This window comes from Mustela nivalis (genome assembly GCF_964662115.1).
Source record: "Mustela nivalis genome assembly, chromosome: 8".
Lineage (NCBI taxonomy): Eukaryota > Metazoa > Chordata > Mammalia > Carnivora > Mustelidae > Mustela > Mustela nivalis.
In genome coordinates, this window is record NC_139027.1 from 121,331,892 (window position 1) to 121,350,966 (window position 19,075).

General features: G+C 52.0%; 2 protein-coding genes across 5 annotated transcripts in view; one reads left to right on the forward strand and one right to left on the reverse strand.

Annotated features, from left to right (window-relative positions):
* The window catches only part of MYH7B (myosin heavy chain 7B), a 41,845-nt gene extending 40,658 nt beyond the window's left edge, over nt 1–1,187 (forward strand). For all 4 annotated transcript variants that reach the window (XM_082746151.1, XM_082746150.1, XM_082746153.1 and 1 more), the window contains 4 exons: nt 25–129; nt 218–313; nt 724–861; nt 948–1,187. In XM_082746151.1, coding sequence (XP_082602277.1) covers nt 25–129; nt 218–313; nt 724–861; nt 948–959 — 351 coding nt within the window. In that variant the 3' untranslated portion in view covers nt 960–1,187. The remainder of the gene's footprint in view (nt 1–24; nt 130–217; nt 314–723; nt 862–947) is intronic.
* Nucleotides 1,159–19,075, reverse strand: part of TRPC4AP (transient receptor potential cation channel subfamily C member 4 associated protein) — a 265,655-nt gene continuing 247,738 nt past the window's right edge. Inside the window, exons 7-17 of the mRNA XM_082746160.1 lie at nt 17,370–17,536; nt 12,443–12,574; nt 10,334–10,392; nt 8,274–8,375; nt 7,086–7,169; nt 6,092–6,182; nt 4,889–5,029; nt 4,043–4,151; nt 3,333–3,445; nt 2,222–2,428; nt 1,159–2,081 (exon numbers count right to left, since the gene is read on the reverse strand). Of these exons, the coding sequence (XP_082602286.1) occupies nt 1,944–2,081; nt 2,222–2,428; nt 3,333–3,445; nt 4,043–4,151; nt 4,889–5,029; nt 6,092–6,182; nt 7,086–7,169; nt 8,274–8,375; nt 10,334–10,392; nt 12,443–12,574; nt 17,370–17,536 (1,343 nt within the window). The 3' untranslated portion in view covers nt 1,159–1,943. The remainder of the gene's footprint in view (nt 2,082–2,221; nt 2,429–3,332; nt 3,446–4,042; nt 4,152–4,888; nt 5,030–6,091; nt 6,183–7,085; nt 7,170–8,273; nt 8,376–10,333; nt 10,393–12,442; nt 12,575–17,369; nt 17,537–19,075) is intronic.

Consider the following 19,075-nt stretch of genomic DNA (forward strand, 5'->3'; position numbering starts at 1 on the left):
GCCCATCCCTGGATCTGCTTGCAGGTGCGGGAGCTGGAGGCCGAGCTGGATGCAGAGCAGAAGAAGCACGCCGAGGCCCTCAAAGGGGTGCGGAAACACGAGCGCCGGGTCAAGGAGCTCGCATACCAGGTGGGTGACCAGGTCTGCCTTGGGGTGGGGGGGGGACCCTGGAGCTGGCCAGGTCTGGCCAAGACCTGAGTTGCTTTTGCCTGCCCAGGCTGAGGAGGACAGGAAGAACCTGGCTCGCATGCAGGACCTGGTGGACAAGCTGCAGAGCAAGGTCAAGAGCTACAAACGCCAGTTCGAGGAGGCGGTGAGCGCACAGGAGTCGGGCCCCCCGGGGCCCTTCAGCTGGGAACTCCCCCTCAGTGCAGCCAGAGGGCAGCAGCCGCCCAGGCTCCCAAGGGTTGGCTTTGTGTGTCTGTGTTGGTTTTTTGTGTGGGCAGGGACCCCACCGTCCTTGGGGGAAGAAGGACAATTTCTTCTCAGCTTGGGCTATAGACAGGACTTAACTCTGTCTCCAAGAGGACCCCATGTGCTTTCCCCTTCTGCGGACCTCTGGAAGCAGTGCTGCCCCCTACCTCCTGGTCATGGGGGAGGAGGGGAGCACGGAGTGGTGGAGCAGCTGAGGGCCAGAAGCCAGCCCTCTCTGGGGACGGGTTAGACGGGACTGATCCCCTCTCCCAGTTACCAAAGGGTGACCAGGCCTGCCTGTGCCCCCAGGAACAGCAGGCCAGTACCAACCTGGCCAAGTACCGCAAGGCCCAGCATGAGCTGGACGACGCAGAGGAGCGGGCAGACATGGCAGAAACCCAGGCGAACAAGCTGCGGGCACGGACCCGGGATGCCCTAGGGCCCAAGGTGAGGGGCTGCCCGGGGCACCCCCTGCCCTCTGCCTGGGGTGGGGGCGCATGGTGGTGCTCACTCAGCCACTCCTTTCTCCCCAGCACAAGGAGTGACGCCAGAGTCTCTGGGCTCTGAAGACGCTGCCTGCCCACACCCTCTCCTGCTGCCTCTTCTTCCCAGTCTGCCCCAAGCCCTGCTGGACCCTGAGTAAATGCCAGTCTGCAGCCCTAGCTGGGGCCTTCTCCTTCTCTGAGGTTCAGGAGAAGAAAGGAACACACGGTCCCTGGACAAAAGTCAGGTCCACATCAGTCATTTAAAATAAAGTTCTTTAATAGTCTCCACTTAATCGTTTTATTTGTTGTTAATAAGTTGGCAACACAAGGAGGGGCCGAGGGTGTGCTCCTAGCCAGGCTCCTATGTGTGCGGGCTCAGGCAGGAGACGCTGCCCCTAGGAAGGGCACAGGTACCCTGTGCCCCAAGGGATGGAAGAAAAAGGCCCCCACTTCTAGGGGAGCCCCCCTGGGATGAACACAGCGGCCAGTGAGCAAACAGAACCAGAGGAACTAAAGGAAAACAAGGGAGGGAGGGACAGAGGGGCAGGTGTGGGGGAAGGCGGCGTCCTCTGTAGCCCCCACCCCTGCCCAGGGGGCTCAGAAGCCTTTGCCTGGGTCCAAAGGCCGGAGCAAGCTTGGCTCACAGATTGGAGGAGGGTGCCCGTACCTCCCTCCCCACCCCAGGACTGACAGCCAAGAGACTGGGCAAAAGCTCAGACAGAGCTATTTTTAAAAGTTCCTTTACCTCTGGGTGGGCCAGGGCCCCAGGGTTCTGAAGGAAGGGTGGGCATCCTGTCCCTGTCCTTATCATGGGGAGCTTGAGGGAACCGAGGTTCCCCCAATGACCTGGGGCCCTCCGACCCAAGGGCCAGGGGCTTCTAGATGCTCCTTCCCACCAAGCCTGTACCTGAAGACTTGGGGCAGGCAGAGTAGCGGGGAGGCAGGGGGGAGGGGGGATGCAGCCAGGGCACGGCGTGTGGCACACATCCCCACGCTCACCCGCACGGGCCCTGGCCCAGCAGCCTCCCGAGGCCTGGCCCAAGGTCACTCCTCGGTGAAGTCCCTGTCTATGTCCATGTAGGGCTCCTCAATGTAGCTGACAAGGGCAGAGGGCGACTGGCGGTCTGGGTTCAACAGGATGGACACGGTCTCCTTCCAGTAGGAGAAGCTGATGCAGGAGCTCTGAGCAGAGAGAGAGGGGCAGAGGACCCGGGTGGAACCCAGCACCATGCGGAGCGCCTTGGTAAGGGGACAAGGAGCTGCCCACCACACGGCCCAGGCGGGGGCCACGCCCCACCTGCTGGGGCTCGGGGGGCACTCACGTTCTCCAGGCAGGTGCTGTCCTTGTCCTTGTGCAGGTAATGCTGCTGCCAGAAGCGCAGCAGGTTGTGGAAGTTGTTGAGCAGGAAGCCGGGGTACTTCTTGCTGTGCTCCATCCGCTGCAGCAGCCGCAGGTACAGCGGCAGCCGCTCTTTCCGGCGGGCCAGCATCAGGATCACCAGGCTGGTGTTGAGGCAGCTGACGTTCTCCTGCCAGGCGCCGGGCCATCCCAGTCAGGGGCGGGCGGGGAGCTCCGGTGGCCCCTGGCAGACCTAGGCTGCGGAGGGCCAGGGAGGGCGCCCTGCGCCCAGACCCTGCAGAGCCCCCAGCGGAGTCCACAGGCCATGCACCGAGATGCCCCCTGCCTGGGCCTGAGAGCGGACCCGCCCTGAGTACCCGAGTGCCTGCCTGTCCCTCCTCCACCCACCACCCATCCCCACCCTGGTGCGACCCTGGTCATCGGTCAGCTGGAGTCCACTCCTCCTCCAGAGTCAGCTCAGGCAGCACTTCTTCCTGGGAGCTCTGGATGCCTGCACAGGGCAGGGGGCCTGCCTTCGGGGCGGCTGCCTCACTAACTCCCACTCGGCACTAGGCTGGGGCTGCACGAGGGAAGAGTCTCGGCCCGTTCGGCTCACTGTGCAGCCCCGGCCCAGCTCCCTGCCTCAGCAAGTGTGTGTTGGCTGAAGGAACAGAGGACAACCTTTGAGGGGTACAGCATCACCCCTCAAGGAGTGTGAAGCTTGAGGAAGGGACAGCCGTGGTTAGTCAGGGAGGGGGTGGGAGGCAACATCAAGTCCAACCCCAAAGCCTGCGCGGAGGAGGGGCGCTGAGAGCACTGGACTGGGAGTCAAGACCTCAATGCCAAAGCTGACCCACCCGTGACTCTGGAGACTTGCTACCCCTCAGGCCCTGTCCATAAAATGGGGCACTGCTCCCTTACTGGAAAAAGTCCTCAGAATAGCTGGCAGGGTTTCCTAGGAACCAACAGATGGATCAAGATACACTCCTAGGGAAGGTGGGACAGATCAACCATTGGGCTCCAGGACGAGGGAGCCATCTCCCATATCCCGGCCCTGCCGCGGGGCCCTGCCGCGGGGCCGCACAGCATCTCACCTGGGTCAGTGTCTGCACGTGGATGATGTTGATGAGGCGGAAGAGGAAAGACATCTGCGTGGGGACCTGGGATATGTAAGCAAGCAGGCGGCACTCGGACAGGACCTCAGCAACTGGGGACAGAAGAGTCGAGGCTCGGAAGCTGGTCTGTGGCTCAGGACCAGGGACGCGCCACTCGGGCTTCCAGCCATGCCCTCCCTGGGGTCCTGACCCCGGGGCTGGAAGCCCAGGTCATGGAAGCAGCCACAGGAGCGGCGGCTGCAGCAGGAACACAGGCAGGTGCTGCCTCTCAGGAAGAGCCCACGTTCTCAGGAAGGCCCAGCAGGATTTCACCAGCCCCTCGTCCCTCAGTGGGCACAGGGGTCGCCTCCCTCCGAGGCCCTCCCTCCCTTCGGCTCACCACCTGGCCCCTCTCATCCCAGGCAAAACCAGCTGGGGGGGTGGACATGTCCGGTTTCTGCATTTTGATTGCAACAATAGTTTCTTCACTTTTATTAAAATGTGTGTCTTATGAAAGGAAGCGCAGATGACAGAAAAGAAAAAAGCAGCCAGGAAAATCTCCCAGAGAGCCACGACCTTGACCCCAGCCATGTGGGCATTTGGGGCAGGTGCCTCTAGCCACTGTGGTGTGTCCTTGTGAGATGCTGGGTGTTTGACTCTGGTGCAGCCACACTGGGCTGATTCGCCCAGGCAGGATGGGTTTTTCTTACCTTTCATGTCCACCTGGTTCTCGAAGCGGTCCAGCGACAGAGTGACACAGCGCACCAGCATGTTGGAGTCTACCAGAGAGCTGTTGATCTGCTTCAAGAACACCTGGAACTGGAGTGGAGCCCAAGCTCAGACGGGTGCTGGGAGGCTCCTGCTGCACCCCAGGGCTGGGGTGGTGGTGGTGCTTGCTACGAGGGGCACCCCTTTATCCGGGCCCAGTTGTTTCTGATCAGACCAAGGTTGTGACAAAGCCTGGGCTCCTCTCATTTCCACCTCCATTGGCCTGAGCTGGCTGTGTTTCTGTCAGAGAGCCCAGGAGGTGAACAACCAAGGCCAGTCGTGCCCTTCTGGGGCTCAGCCCAGCACCCACCGCACCACATCAGGGCCAGGTCAAAGTCCCGGGCCCCCACCGTCTCACTGACTCCCAGCAGCTGCACTGGCCACCCCTGTACACCCAGGGCCTAGCGCAGTCCCAGCACAGAGCAGGGGTGAATGACTGTTCACTGAAAACTGCCCACTGACTCCCCAGGGCTCTCCAATTAAAAACCAGCACCCGAAGACTAGTCAAGGACCAGGGCTCCAAGATAACTTCATCTTCTTTTTTTTTTCTTTTTAAAGACTTTATTCACTTGAGAGCACAAGCAAACATAAGCAGGGTCGGGGGCAGAGGGAGAGGGAGAAGCAAACACCCCACTGAGCAGGGAACCCTATGCAGTGCCCAATTCCAGAACCCTGAGGTCATGACCTGAGCCAAAGGCAGATGCTTAACTGACTGAGCCACCCAGGCACCCCTCCACGACAACTTCTGAACACTGTGGCAAACCCCAGAGAGCCCAGGCTAGTCTTACCTTTGCATCAGTGTTGATGTATTTGTTGAATCTCTTGAAAGCGTCAACGTTGAACTTCATTAACTCCCCAAGAAGATCAAAGTAACTCTGGAGCACATCCCTCGACTTGCACTCGCTGTCCACAATGCAGTACAGGATGTGCTGGGGGAGGGAGAGACAGGATGAAGGCAGGAAGAAGGCTGAGCCCTGGGGCCAACAGGCAGACGTGGCTGCCGCCCCCAGGCTGTGCTCATCCAAGCTGCCCGCTGCCTGCCCCTCCGTAACCACACCCTGCCCCCGCCAATGCCCGCCAGGGCCAGGCACAGAGCTCCGAACACATGACGCCTGCTTCGAGTAAGCATCCACACGTCAGTTGATGGAACCTGTTCCCCTGTCTAGATTCTCATCTGGGGATGCTGGGAGCTCCAAGGGTAGGGCCGGGCCTGATGCACCTCACCAGCAGGTTTGGGGCGGGTTGGGGTAGGCAGCCATGAGCTCTCCTGCTTGCCCAGGGCTCCCCAGCTTGCAGGTGAGGGGAGCTGTTTCCAGAAGGAACATCAGCCATTGCCTGAACACTGAGGCCACTCAGGTAAATGAAATATAGGGTTTAAGGGCACGGGACACATTTTGACCCCATGGTTTGTCTTCATATTTATGAATAAGAAAGTTTATACTAAAATTAATGAATTTTTGTCAGGAACATAAAGCCAATTTAACTTTTTAAAGTTTTCTATGATAGTTCAACTGCTTCCATTTTTCATTTTCCTGAAGGAATGCTAATTTGGATCAATTTATTATGGATTTACAGTTCATGGGTCAGTTCCTTGTTTGTATCCCTTTTTGATTTTTTTAAAACCAATTATATCTTTGGCCATTTTGCTCCCTGCCTTTTATAAATTTTTCTTTTTCTGAAGGCCATTTTATAATAAGAGGAAATTAACTTTTGGACAACAGCAAAATATCCTCAGGGTCAAAAGGCCTTACTGGGTAACTTCAGACTCTCTCTTCGCGGGCACCCCCAGCTCCCTCCAGCATCCATTAAGCACCTACGGGAACCCATAGCTGGAAGCCCGGGAGAAGTCCTAGGGCAATCTGCACTGGCATTTTAAAATAAAGAGAAGCGGCCTGCTCCTGACCAGCTGTCCAGGGCTCAGGAAGGAGAGCAACGCATGGGGCTGCGGGGAGAATGGGACACCCAACACCCTGGCTCCTCCAGGCCATTACCTCCAGAAGGCCTCGCTTCAGCAGGAACATCTGGTCTGCATAGGAGGTGGTCCCTCGGAGGAAACTCTCCACAGCCCGGGCTTGCCAAAACCTGCGACCCAAACGTTGACCCCTGGCCCAGGTGGCTAAGGCTGCCCTCTTCTGTCCCATATTCTATTCACCAAGGGGCTGGGCGACGTTTGCTGCCTCTTGATTTATTCAACATTTACTGCCCATCTGCTAGGCATCAGACCTCACACTAGGCATTGGGGACATGGTAAAGCTAAATCCTCATGGAACGGACAGTTCAGTGGGGAATCGTCCTCAGACCATCTTCAGTCTCAGAGCAGGGGGATCTAGGACCAAAGGGCTGGCTATAGGACACATATGAAAATGCACTCTAGGTTTTGACCCTTCAGAAGAACAGGGGGACAATGAAAAGTGGGGCTGGGAATGCATGAGGAACCGGAAGGACATGTAGAGATGAGCACTGAGCTCACTTCTGATGGGCTGTCTAGAGAAGATGTCAATGAGGGGAAGTCTGGAAAAGGCTGAGCTGACCTGCGGGGGGCGGTGCATATGAGGGCACGGAGCCGACTGAAGCTTCACAGCCCAGCCCTGACAGAATTCCTCCCTTAGCCAGCTTCTGCCCACAGCCTTCAAGACTCATGTCAGGCGAGCAGGAGGAGCTCTGAGAAGCCCTCCCCCTCCCCGCCCACCCCACCAGCCCCCACCTAGGGAAGGGGCTTTCCTTTGATCCCTCAGTTCCCAGGGCAGGTCCTAGCTCCTAGCTCCGCTCCTTTTCATACTACATACAAACCGGTTTCTTTTCATGCTTGTTTCCTGCAACCCAGGGAACTCCTGTGGTCAGGGGCTATAGCTCCCATTCGGACCCCCTCTGCCCCACAGCAGTCAGATGTCCAGGTTGGTAACTAAATGAGGTATTTCTAACCACCTGGGAAACACTGGGTTTCTGGGCCCTTCAGGAGTGGCAGGTACCGGTCCCCAAACCTACCTGAAAGAGGACTCGGCTGGCTCCTTCTTCATGACCTGCAGCAGACGAGTTAGTAAGCCCCTCTTCCCATCACACACCAAACTCCTGGAATGAAACAGGGACACTGGTGACAGACCTGAGGCTGACAGGGCCCAGCCCCACTTGGCTGAAGGATTACTGTTGTCCTGGGGCCATGGGGCTGGGTCTCTCTGCTGCTTTTGTTGGGTGAAAACACCTGGAGACATTTCCAAGGCGACAGGAGGCTCCCCTGTTCTGCCTGGACCCAGAGCACCCCAAGGACTCCTACAGTCTTAGATATGAAGAGCCAAGTGAATTCACACCACGTCTCAGGCCAGCTTTCCCTTCCCAGACCCACTAGCAGGTGATCAGAGGCCAGAAAAACCCAGAGTCCATGCTCAGAACTGCTAGAGGGAGGGCTGTTTCCACCAAAGTGAGTCTGAAATGCTGTGACAGTCTCCCAGATGGGAAAAAGTCTGTGCCAGTAGGGTGAGAAAGGGAGTACCCTAGGCCCCATGTTCCGCTCCAGCTGGCTTTGGACAAGTCCCTGTGCCTCTGGGCCTCAGTTTCCCAGTCTAGGAAGCAAAGACATTAGATGAGGAAATGACTCGGACTGCATCACGGGGGAGAGAGGGTCAAGCAGGCAGGGGGTTGGGGCCCTTAAGTTCCCTCTTCAAATAGAACAGCTCTACTTTTATCCCCTACAGACATTATGGAGTGTGCATGGTTTCATCTGAACAGATTTCTCCTGCTTTTTAAAAAAAAAAAAAAAAAGGAGGCTGAGAATTATGCCTCCTGTTGCTGGTTACAGTCCTCCCTGCCCAGACCCCCATGAGCCTGTGACCTCTCTACGGCTCAGAAGGTGACACAAGCATAACCTAGTTAATGGGACTTGACAAAGGGCAAGAAAGCAGCATGTCTGCAGAGGTGAATGACAAAGGAGCAGGCAGAGCACATGTGACTTTGGCACGTGACCTCTCCAAGTCCCTGCTTCCCGCTCTGTGAAGTGGAAGGGATGCCGGCACCCCCCTCCTAGGGTTGCTGGGGGCCCCAGGGAGGAAAGGCGGTGATGCCCCTGGGACACTGCAGCCGCCCATCAGTGAGAAACCACTGGTGCCACAGCTGTGGGCACGCGTCTGTGGGCGTGTGCCACCCCAGGGCACATGTGCAGCCACAGCTGCCGCCACCCACCTGTCGGTGTTGAGGACGGCTTCCACCTCAGGGATGTTGGCCTTGAGAGAGATGGCGCTGAGTTCGTTCAGCTCCTGGTTATTGAGCAGTAGGTACTTGTTCCTGAAACACATGGTTTGAAGGGGATAAAGGATAGGCACTGGGCTGGTCACGTTCCCATGTCCCACGATGAGAATCAGAGAATCCCGAGTGCCCTCCCCGGACACCACCTGCCCCTGAGACAGCAACAGGGCTCCGGGCATGGGAGCCTCCCTGCCCTACCTTCCTCTCCACCTGCTGCATTCACTAACAAGGCCCCTTTCCTCAACATCTCCAGGCCTTTTGTTTGCCCCTGAGCATTCCTACTTGACCTCTCAAAGGCACTTCCAAGTCAATGATGTCCAAATCAAAATCTCCATTTTGCTTCTCAAACCTGGCCCTATTCCAGCATTCCCAGCAGGGGGCCCGAGTCCGCTATGACACTCCATCCTGGGCCCTTCACCTCTAGGTGTGGTGTCACCCAAGCCAGCTTCCTAAATGGTCTCTCCCAGGAACTGATGCAACACACAGCACTCAGAGAGATCCTTAGGAAACGGGACTCTGATCACATCACTCCCCTGTCAAAAACACTCCCACAATTTGAAACTTTTGATGATATAAAAGCCAAGCCCACCAACACAACCCACAAGGCCCTGTGGCTCAGCCACCAACCATCTTCACAGCCTTGCTCTGAGCCAACTCCCCCTTCATTCACATCACCTGCCACACTAGCCTCCCTCCTGCAGCAGATTCTTCTGGAACAGTCAGCCTCTCACTCTTCCCATTCACCCAGTTTATTACTGCCAATCCTTCGGATCTCAGCTGACAAATTAACTTCTGCAGAGAAGAGCTCCTGACAGCCTTCTGGCCAGATCACGACCCCTGTCAAATGTTCTCTCACAGAACCATGCTCCTTCCGCCAGAATCCTATCGTAATCTGTCACCGTACATCCAACAATAAAATTCTCTGATTCATGTCCTTCTCCCTTTCAGGATGGTGCCCTTCATGAGAGTGGGGGTCAGAGCTGTTTCCACTCCTCACTGTCTCCCCAAAGCCTAGCACATACAAGTGCTCAGATTTAAGAGTCTGATGAAAGTTAGGGACCCAATTCCTTAGGGGGGGGGGATGCACAATCAGAACAAACTGGTGCCATTTTTCAGAGGGTTCCCCCACTTCCTGGAACCTCAGACAGAGAATGTCTGAAAGAGGATGGTCAACACGATCCAGACAAGAGCAAAGTGGAGGCCCCGGACCACATCTGTCCTCAGGCACATTCTGGTAGCTTATACAACGCTTCAGAGGAACGTAAGGCAATGTTTAAAATTAGGGCCTTTCACAGAAATCTTAATTTCGAGCTTCCCTTGGGGGAAAAACTCAGAAGCTATGCGACAGTGGGCCTAGTTTCCTGTATACCCATAGTGGGCCAGAGCTGAGCAGTACTGCCTGTGTGTTCCAGCTCACCAAAGTCCCCACTATACTGTCCCTAGTGCCAAGGTCAAGGGTCAGTTGCTACTCACTTCTCCCCTGCACTGTTTTTCCTATAGCAGAGAATCATTCTCTTATATATTCTCCATTGAAGGTTGGAAAACAAAAAAATGAGAGGGCGAAAGGTGTTTCCAAAAAATGGGAGTGGGTACGTCTTCTCGTGCAGCTGAACACTGTTCCCCCTATTCAATCAACACTCAGCCCACTCTGCCCACCTGAGGTCCCCGTGAAGAGCCACGCTGTCCGCTCCTCGTTCAGAGCGGCAGACAGCTGAGAGATGTATCAACTCCAAGGGTAACAAGGGGCCAGCAACATCCGTACTCACTTCCTAGGCTGGCCGTGAGGGCCCGGGGCAAGCTCAGCACTGGCCGCGCACAAAGGAAGGGCAGTGCCAGCAGCAGTGCCCAGCAGCGCGTCATGTGAGTGCGGCCGCCCACACTGGCTGAGGTGGCAGCAACTTGCACGGCTCCTGGGTCCTCCCAGGCTGTGATCGACAGGACAGGGAGATGAGACAAGCTGGTGCAACATTCTCCTTCCAGGGACGGCTGGTACTTACTCGTGATGGTCGCTGAAACTCTGGAGAAGCCGCAAGAACTGTATCTTCAAGGTGATGTCCTAAAACACACGTGTACCCTTGATGTTCAAACCATGGTCATGCTGTTCCCAAAGGAAACAGAACACTCTGCCGAAAGCCTGGGCGTGTCACTGATTCTCTGAGCCTTTGTCTTCCTGCACCATGAGGACTTCTCTTGAGTCAGAAACCCTTCGCTGACCTCCACATCTGGCCAATAGCAGAGTAAGCTAATGGGGACCCCTTCTGCTAATCCCTACCCCTGCCAATACTTTGGATTAAAAAAAAATAACTGCAATTCTTTAAAGTTCCTAACAAAGGAACTTTAATTCTTTAAGTTCCTAACAAAGGAAAATCCACGGGAATCAGAGATGAAGAGAGGACTGGGCTCAGAGTAGGAAGCACGAGAGCAGACGGAACGCAGCTCGGGGAGGATGGAGAAGTGGAAATGACTCTTACTCACCCAGGGCCTGGGTTTTAAATGCCCTGCAGGGACTAGACAGAAACCTGAGCCCACATAAAGCCCAGGAAGCGTATACACTTCGTGAAAAGAAGGGTTAGAAAACCCCCACTTACCAGTCCAGGGAGCTGGCATGGCTGCCTCTTTCTGTAGGGGTAGTGCTGGTGGTGGAGGGAGCCTGCAGGAAGCTTCTGGGCTCATACCTCCAGGGCCAAGGTGCTCAACATAAAAATTTGCCCTGGGACATGTATGCCTAGTGTACCCGGCAGACAAAAGCAAAGTCTCTAAAGAAAAACTTCCAGGGCCCAGGCTATACTGCAGAGCATGAGGCAACTTTCCATCCCAAGATGAGTCTGAAGACTCAAATACAAACATTAGCACCTCACGAGCAATCCGAGACCATAAAAAAAGTATGTTACAAGCAATAAAAGAGATGGAATGCAATAGTACAGAACATTAATGTAATGAATAAATACCAAGTAGCTTTTGACAAATAGCCAGCTGTCTCAAAATGCAGAATATATTCACTTGAAATTTAAAACTCAGATGCATGGGCTGAGAAGTAAAATCTGACAAGGCTGAAGAGAAAACCAGTCAGCTGAAGACAAGACATGGAGGAAAATCCCCAGAGCATGGCACAGGACAGGGAGGACCTACGGCACTGATGGCTGTGTGGCACTTTCAAGTCCCAGGGTACCGGCCCCTTTGTGGTGGTGACCAGGCCTCCACATGGCCCATGAAGACAGCAGGCAAGGGAGTGGGACTTTCCTTTTGCAAGAAATAGGCTCAGAGATTCAGTGACTCACTCAAGCTCTCCTAACAAGCTGCGCAGCACACGGGCCTCCCGACACCCAGTTCAATGCTCTCTCCAGTACACCATAAGAGAGGCCAGGCAGAGGAGAGCCCTTGGCCCCTTTAAAAAAGAAAGCATCCTAAAGCCCTTTTTGGCTACAGACCATTGGTGGTGCACAGTTTCAGGGGGCAAAACTACTACCGATGGATGGATGATACAATGGGGGAAGAGTACAAAACAAGGGAAACTTGCTACTAGGTCATGGTGTGGCGAACCCTTCCTGGAGAACAGTGAGCGCCCCATTTTGGAGGTATGCAAGAGAAAGTTGGCCACAGGGCCTCCAAAAGGATTTCTGCACAGGCGGAAGGGCAGGAGCAGACCCTTCTCCAAGGTGGTTTCCACTTATGGGATTATACAGACTTTATAAATTAGAAAAAAAAAAAAAATATATATATATATATATATATTTAAAATTTTTTTAAATCTAAAAAAATTTAAATTTTTAAATTTAAAATTAAAAAAAATATATATATATATATAAATTGTGTGTGGTGTGTGTGTGTGTGTGTGTGTGTGTCTGGGTGACTCAGTCCGTTAAGTGTCTACCTTCAGATCAGGTCCTGATCCCAGGGTGGGATCGAGCCCCACACTGAGCTCCCTGCTCATTGGGGTCTGCTTCTCTCTCTCCCTCTGCCCTTCCTCTCTGCTCATGCTCTCTCTCTCTAAATAAATAAATAAAATCTTTAAAACTCAAAAATTAAAAAACGAGATTTCAAAGGGTCAACAGCAGATCCTGAAAGAACTCAAGTAAAGCTTATCTGTTGCCACGCCCCCTGCTCACCGGGCTGCAGTCACAGTTCTGGTTGTGACCGTGGAGGACGAGGGCAGATGCTGAGTGCTTCCTCCAAATCAGCTTGTCGAACAAATTATTGAGCCCAGGGATCAGTTTGAACTCCGCGATCATTCTGTGAACCTGGACAGGGTAGGACGATAAAAGCATTACAACAACCGTGCTGCAAATATCCCTCAAAGCCTCATGCCTGGCATGTACAAAACAATCTTTAGGACAAAGAAAGAGACAGTCAGTAGGGACTGCTGAGGTTTAAAGAAAATCCCCCGCTTAGCCTACCCCTCACTGCACTCTCACTATGCACAGATACACTTTTACTCTCCACTCACACATTCCCCACAATACTCCTAGGAGACATATTATACGGTGGGTCCTCTTTTAAGAACACGAGTTTGGATTCAGAGAGCCCTGGGTTTGACTCCCACCTCCAGCACATATGAACTTTATAACCCTAATCAAATCTCTCAGTCCTTCTAGTTTGTTCCCTCCTCATATCATTAAAAAATAAAAATAGCCCTCATGCTTCGGAGTAGGATAAATTTCAACTGGAGGCAAGATAGACATTAAAAAAAAAATTAAATGCTAAATATCCTAGAAAAATATACGCAAAGAATTTTTTTAAAAAATGACCACACAATGAGAGAGACTTTCTAAGTAGTAAGTCTATTAAGTAAATCTAGAAGGCAAAACAGAAAACCATTCAATTCAACCATGTAAACCTTTAAAAATGCTCTGTGGCAAAATTCACAATAAGCAAAGTCCATACCATGACTCAAAGTCCATACTGTGACTCTCAAGTCACGGGCAAAAAGCTAATTTCTTCTCTAAGGAATCCTACAAATCTCTCCTTTTTAAAAAAAAAATTTATTTTATTTATTTGAGAGAGTGAGAGAGCATGAGAGGGGAGCAGTCAGAGGGAGAAGCAGACTCTCCACCAAGCAGGGAGCCCGGTGTGGGACTTGATCCTGGGGCTCCAGGATCATGACCTGAGCCGAAGGCAGCTGCTGGACAACGGAGCCACCCAGGCACCCGGAATCCTACCAATATCTTAAACTAAAAGACCAACCTTACAGAAAAAATGGGCAAAGGATAGAGACCGGAAAATATAAGATATTCTTCAATGTATGGAAAGTAATAAGCCTCACTTATAATAATAAGAGAAATTCCAATCACCACCACTTTTTCAGATTAGTAAAGAAGAAAGTTTTATAACACTGTGCTGGTGAGCTTGGCCTTGGCCTGCTCTCACACTGCTGCTGGGAGGGAGTACTGGGTACCACCTGCGGAAGGAGGACATTTTGGTCATATCTCTAAAAATTACAAACACATAGTCCCTTTGTGCAGCGATTCTTTTAGGAATTTATTCTCAGATCCATATACTAAATGACATATGTATAAAGTTGCTCATGGTAGGATTATTTCCAATACCAAAAGAACAGATATAAGCTATATTCCCCATCAATGAGGATTAGTTGCATAAATTATGGTATATCCATTCAGAAGGGTATAGCGTACCAGTAAAAAAGAATTGAGCCTTTTCACATTTAGTGAACATTCACCAAGATTCAATATTAAGAAAGCAAACATGGGGGTGCCTGGGTGGCTCAGTTGGTTAAGTGTCTGCCTTCGGCTCAGGTATGATACCAAGTTTCTGAGATCGAGCTGTGTCAGGCTCCCTGCTGAATGGGGAGTCTGCTTCTCCCTCTCCTTCTGCCTTTCTTCCCCTGCTTATGCTGTCAAATAAATAGAAAAATATTTAAAAAGAAACAACAACAAAACAAGAGAGCAAATACGTACATGCTATACTACTGATTGTGTTAAAAAAAAAAAAAAAGAAAGAGGAATACATTTGCTTTATTATAAGCATAAAATGTCTCTAGGAGGATACATGAATAACTGGTAAACTTAGATGCTTCATGGAAGAACCAGAATGTTCAGGACCAGAGAGGAGAAAGGCTTCACTGATACTTACTTACACATTTTAATATAGAACTATGTAAATTATTTACCTATCAAAAAAATTTTTCTTATAGAAAACTAAGCTATTACTTCTTCTTCTCCGGGCTATTGTAAGGACAAGGTCAGAATATATACGTAAAGTCCTGAGCAAGGCACCAGTGCATACTAAATCCCATTTTACAAGGGGAAGGGGAAGTTGAGCAGGACCAACCTGGGCAAGGCAGTGGTGGAAATGTCACCCTACCTACCTCAGGTGTTCTGATCCTAAAGCCCAACCCTTTTGGGCCCACCACAGCTGTGAGTTTATCTCAGGAGACCAGAACCTGACAAAGATGTGACCCTGAGCAACGTTCTTCTTCTGAGTTCCCTGACAGAAAATGAGGGATATCGAAGCTGCTGAAAGGATTTAGTGTAGTAATGTGGGGGAAGACCAGGGCCTGACAGACAAGAAGTACTGGATGGATTATTTACATTCGCACCAAATGCAACTCCTAACATTTGGGGCAGGTTTCCAGTCTAGTGATTTCAACTTAGCCAAGACTGGCCAGACAACTTGGCCTGATGGCCCAATAATAAGCACTCTGATGAGGAGCCTTCTGGGAGGCCTGGCCAGGGAAACCCTTCCCCTCGCTGTCCCAGGCTCGGCGGGGTGCGTGCACACAGTGCAGGGCACACAGGAGGAACACAGTAAATGCCAACTGTGCAGATGAGGCCGCGACAGCCTAACACTGGCTCTCGGGTGAGCAGGGGCCGGCGGCCAGGCTATAGGCCTTCCAAGAAAGCAGCGGCTGTAATCATGCAGTTTAGAACTAGACACCGCAATGACTGATTCATAAAGTCTTAGTAGCAGGAAGGCTCAAGGAGCAGGGGACAGTCATGGGGGGACAGAAGGCAGAGTCATGGAAGCAGAGTCTAAATCCTGGCCCTCCCGATGCCTAGAGCCTGAGAGCACACCCCTTTTTGTACCTGGGTTTTCTCAAGCAGCAAGTGAGGGGACAGAGAATTACCACCTGTTTTATAACTTCCCAACTACTTGAAAATTCAAATAAGAATAAGTGTGAGATTTTCTCAAAAATGGTAAAAGCACTCAACACATGTAAAGCACAGTGACTATTATTTTCTATATATATTCCATGCTGAAGGAAGGAGCTTTGATACTGTGGAGGTCAGGGAGATATCTCATCCATGGTCCTGGTTTTCAATACCAACCATATACCGACAACCCCCAAAGTTCTAGCTCTAGACCCAACCTCTCCCCTAACTCCAGGTACAGATACTCCAGGCGCTGGCCAATACCTTTTTTTTTTAAGATTTATTTATTTATGAGAGAGAGAGCATGAGCAGGGGGAGCGGCAGAGGGAGAGGCAGAAACAGACTCCCTGCTGAGCAAGGAACCTGATGGGGGACTTAATCCCAGGACCCTAGGATCATGATCTAAGCCCAAGGCAGATGCCCAACTAAGCAAGCCACCCAGGCATCCTCAGATGCCAATTCTAACAGACACTTCAAACCTAACTTGTTCAAACTAAATTCCTTACCTTTCTCCCTATGCCTCTGTCCCTCACCCCCAACTCCCTAACTCACAGTCTTAACCATCTCAGTCAATGGCCAATCCATCCTCCCACCTGCTTGGGCCAAAAACCTTGGAAGAAGTTACAGGGCGCCTGGGTGGCTCAGTGGGTTAAAGCCTCTGCCTTCAGTTAAGGTCATGATCCCAGGGTTCTGGGATCAGCCCCACATTGGGCTCTGTTCAGCAGGGAGCCTGCTTCCTCCTCTCTCTCTCTCTCTGCCTGCCTCTCTGCCTACTTGTGATCTCTGTCAAATAAATAAATAAAATCTTTTAAAAAACAAAACAAAAAAAACCTTAGAAGAAGTTAAAGAAGTTACCCTTAATCCCTCTCTCATGCCCACATTCAAACCTGCAGCAAATTCAATCTGTTCTATCTTCAGAATATATCCAGAACACAAGAACTTGTCACCCCCTTCCACCAACATGCTGGTCCTGGCTACGATCATCTCTTCCACAAAGCAGCCAGAAGGAAACACCACGATGTCCTGAAAATGGCCAATGAAAGCCCGACACGGTCTGACCCCCACAGTCCCTCCCCACCTCTGCCTCGCTGCCTGTTCCCTACTGTCCCACCAACCCACTGGGTGGGGGGGCACCTCCCACTTCGGCACTTGCTCCCTCTACCAGGTAGGCTGCCAGGGGGATCAGTGTGCCCCGCCCCCTCACATTCCTCACAACGTCTCCATGCTGCATGTCAACTTTTCAGTGAGTCTCCTCCCTGGCTACCCTGTCCAAAACGGGGATGACTGCACCAGTCTCACACAGAGTTGTTGTGACCGTCCAGTGTCGACTCAAAAAGGAGCTTAAGGACTGTTGAGTGCCCCGCCCTATCACCTACCTTTTCTCATCCACAGGACAATGATTGGCCGGTGGAGAAGGCCATTTCTCCGCCATCTTGAAGAGGAGCACTATATAGTTCCAGGGCTCTCTTTCTCCCTTTGGAGGTTACAGACCCTTGCTCCTCCCTGTTAGAACTGCTTCAAGGGTCAGGGAACCTCAGCATATCCGGAGCCCCTGAAGCTTCCCAGTTTTTGTAATCCGATACAGCTCTGGGCTCTGGCCATCACCCTGAGCCCCAACTGGACTGACAGGTCCTCTAGTACATCTCCAGGGCAGTCACCTTGCCACAGTAACCTTTACTCTTCATATTAACAAGGTCTGGTAACATGGCCAAGCCACCAGCTCCTGCCCTGGGAACCAATGCTCTGCCCAGAAATGCTGCCCCACGGCAAGCTACGGTGGAAAAGGTTCTGGACTCTGGAATGAGACCAGTTTCCTGATGCATAGAACAGAAGGAATGAAAATGAGCCCCATGCCTAGCGGGGCTACAGACACAGTAGTGGCACGCAAGTGGCTCCTCCTGTTCTGAGACGTGGGGGAGGGGCCCACCTGGTTTCGCTGACGCCCCATCAGCAGCACACAGAGAACATAGAGCACTTCCAGTTTGTACATGATCTCATGCATAATCTTCATAGACTGCGGCAGCTGGGTCCTGGTGGAAGTGTGAGGCAAGCCATTCTCCTCAGAGGCCCCTGGGGGAGGGAACACAATGGAGGCTGGGACAGCCACCAAGAGAGAAGATTGAGTCACTGCTTGTGAGGAAACATGTTTCTGCCCTCAAAGCCAGTCTGGACAGACCTGAGGTAACAGAGCCATTGGACTGGCCCCTGAGGCCATGCCAGAGACTTTGAAAGCCACAAAATCCCCTCCAGCTCCCCAAGGGCCAGGCAAGCTTAGAAACTTAGAAAAACTGACTCTGTGCATTGTAAGGAAAAAATTTCTATAGTATGGGGACAGGTGTTAACTAGGCTAACAGCAGTGATCATTTGGCACTATATGCAAATATCGAACCACTATGTTGTACACCTGAAGCTAATATAATGTTGTATGTCAATTATACCTCAACAAAAAAAGGGGGGAAAATCGACTGCAGTTTCGTTGTATTTCATCAACTTTAACACATTCGAAATGCTCTGATGCAGCCAACGCAGTGACGGGATTCATCCCTTCTCCCGCCACCATCAGCGAGTGCCCCACGCCCGAGTGCCCACTTCCCTAAGCCACCAATTGTGCCTAACTCTCTTCGGGTCACAAATGACTCTAAGTCTATGGTTCCTCTGCCTCAATTCTACGAGGAGGCACTGCTGAAAGACAGAGGGATCCTTCTCCGAGACTTCTTTTCTCCTGTTTTTTCGAAGAACCATCTAAAGTTTTCTAAGGTACAACTTTCTAAGGCAGACTGGGCACCGCCATCACTATGAGTGACACAGACGAACGCATCATCTACTCACAGACCATGTTACCCAGTTTCATTATTAGTAACAACGGCAGCAGCTAAGTCGTATTTCTGGAACACCTGATATGTGCCAGATATCGTGTTTTGGGCATTAGTCAAGCATCCCATTTATTCTACTACCCTGTTAACAAACAAGTCTCAGTGACTCACGCAGGCTGGTGAGGTGAAATCACAGGAAGGCGGCAAGTGCTAGAGGCTGAGGGTTCTGGAGTTACAACTTGTTAGCTGTGTGACACTGGGCCAGTTACCTCCTCACAAGGCCTCGAACTGCCCTGTAGAAGGCCGGGGACGGCAGTGCTGCCGGGGGTGGCTAGGGTAGCTGTGAGGAGTGAATGAGAACACAAGAAAAGCCCAGCACCTGGTTCTTGGGAAGCCTCCCTCTTAGGTCCTTTTTATTTTTATTTTTTTTAGGTCTCTATTATTTTAAAAGAGCACTGGTCAGAGTCAGGAGTACTTAGGGTTTATGTCCCCTCAGTTTTCTTCATCTTTAAGATGAAAGAATGAAGCAGTAAATATTAAGATGCTTCCAAGCTCCCACTGGAACTGCCCTTAGAGGCCTTTGGCAAAGGGCCAGAAAAACCACATGGAGCAGAGCAGTGGTTATCAAATCATATTTGGGTAAGGAGCACGCGCAAGTCTGGTGACTTCTGCAGGGTGATACCATGCCTCAAGAACCCTAGTGACTCTGCCCTACAGACGTGGGACCATTTTTTCCAGCCATATTATGGCACTAATACAAAGTCACAATGCTGGGAGACGACCAGTTGTGGGGTGAGGAAGACTGAGGGGCAGCGTGGCA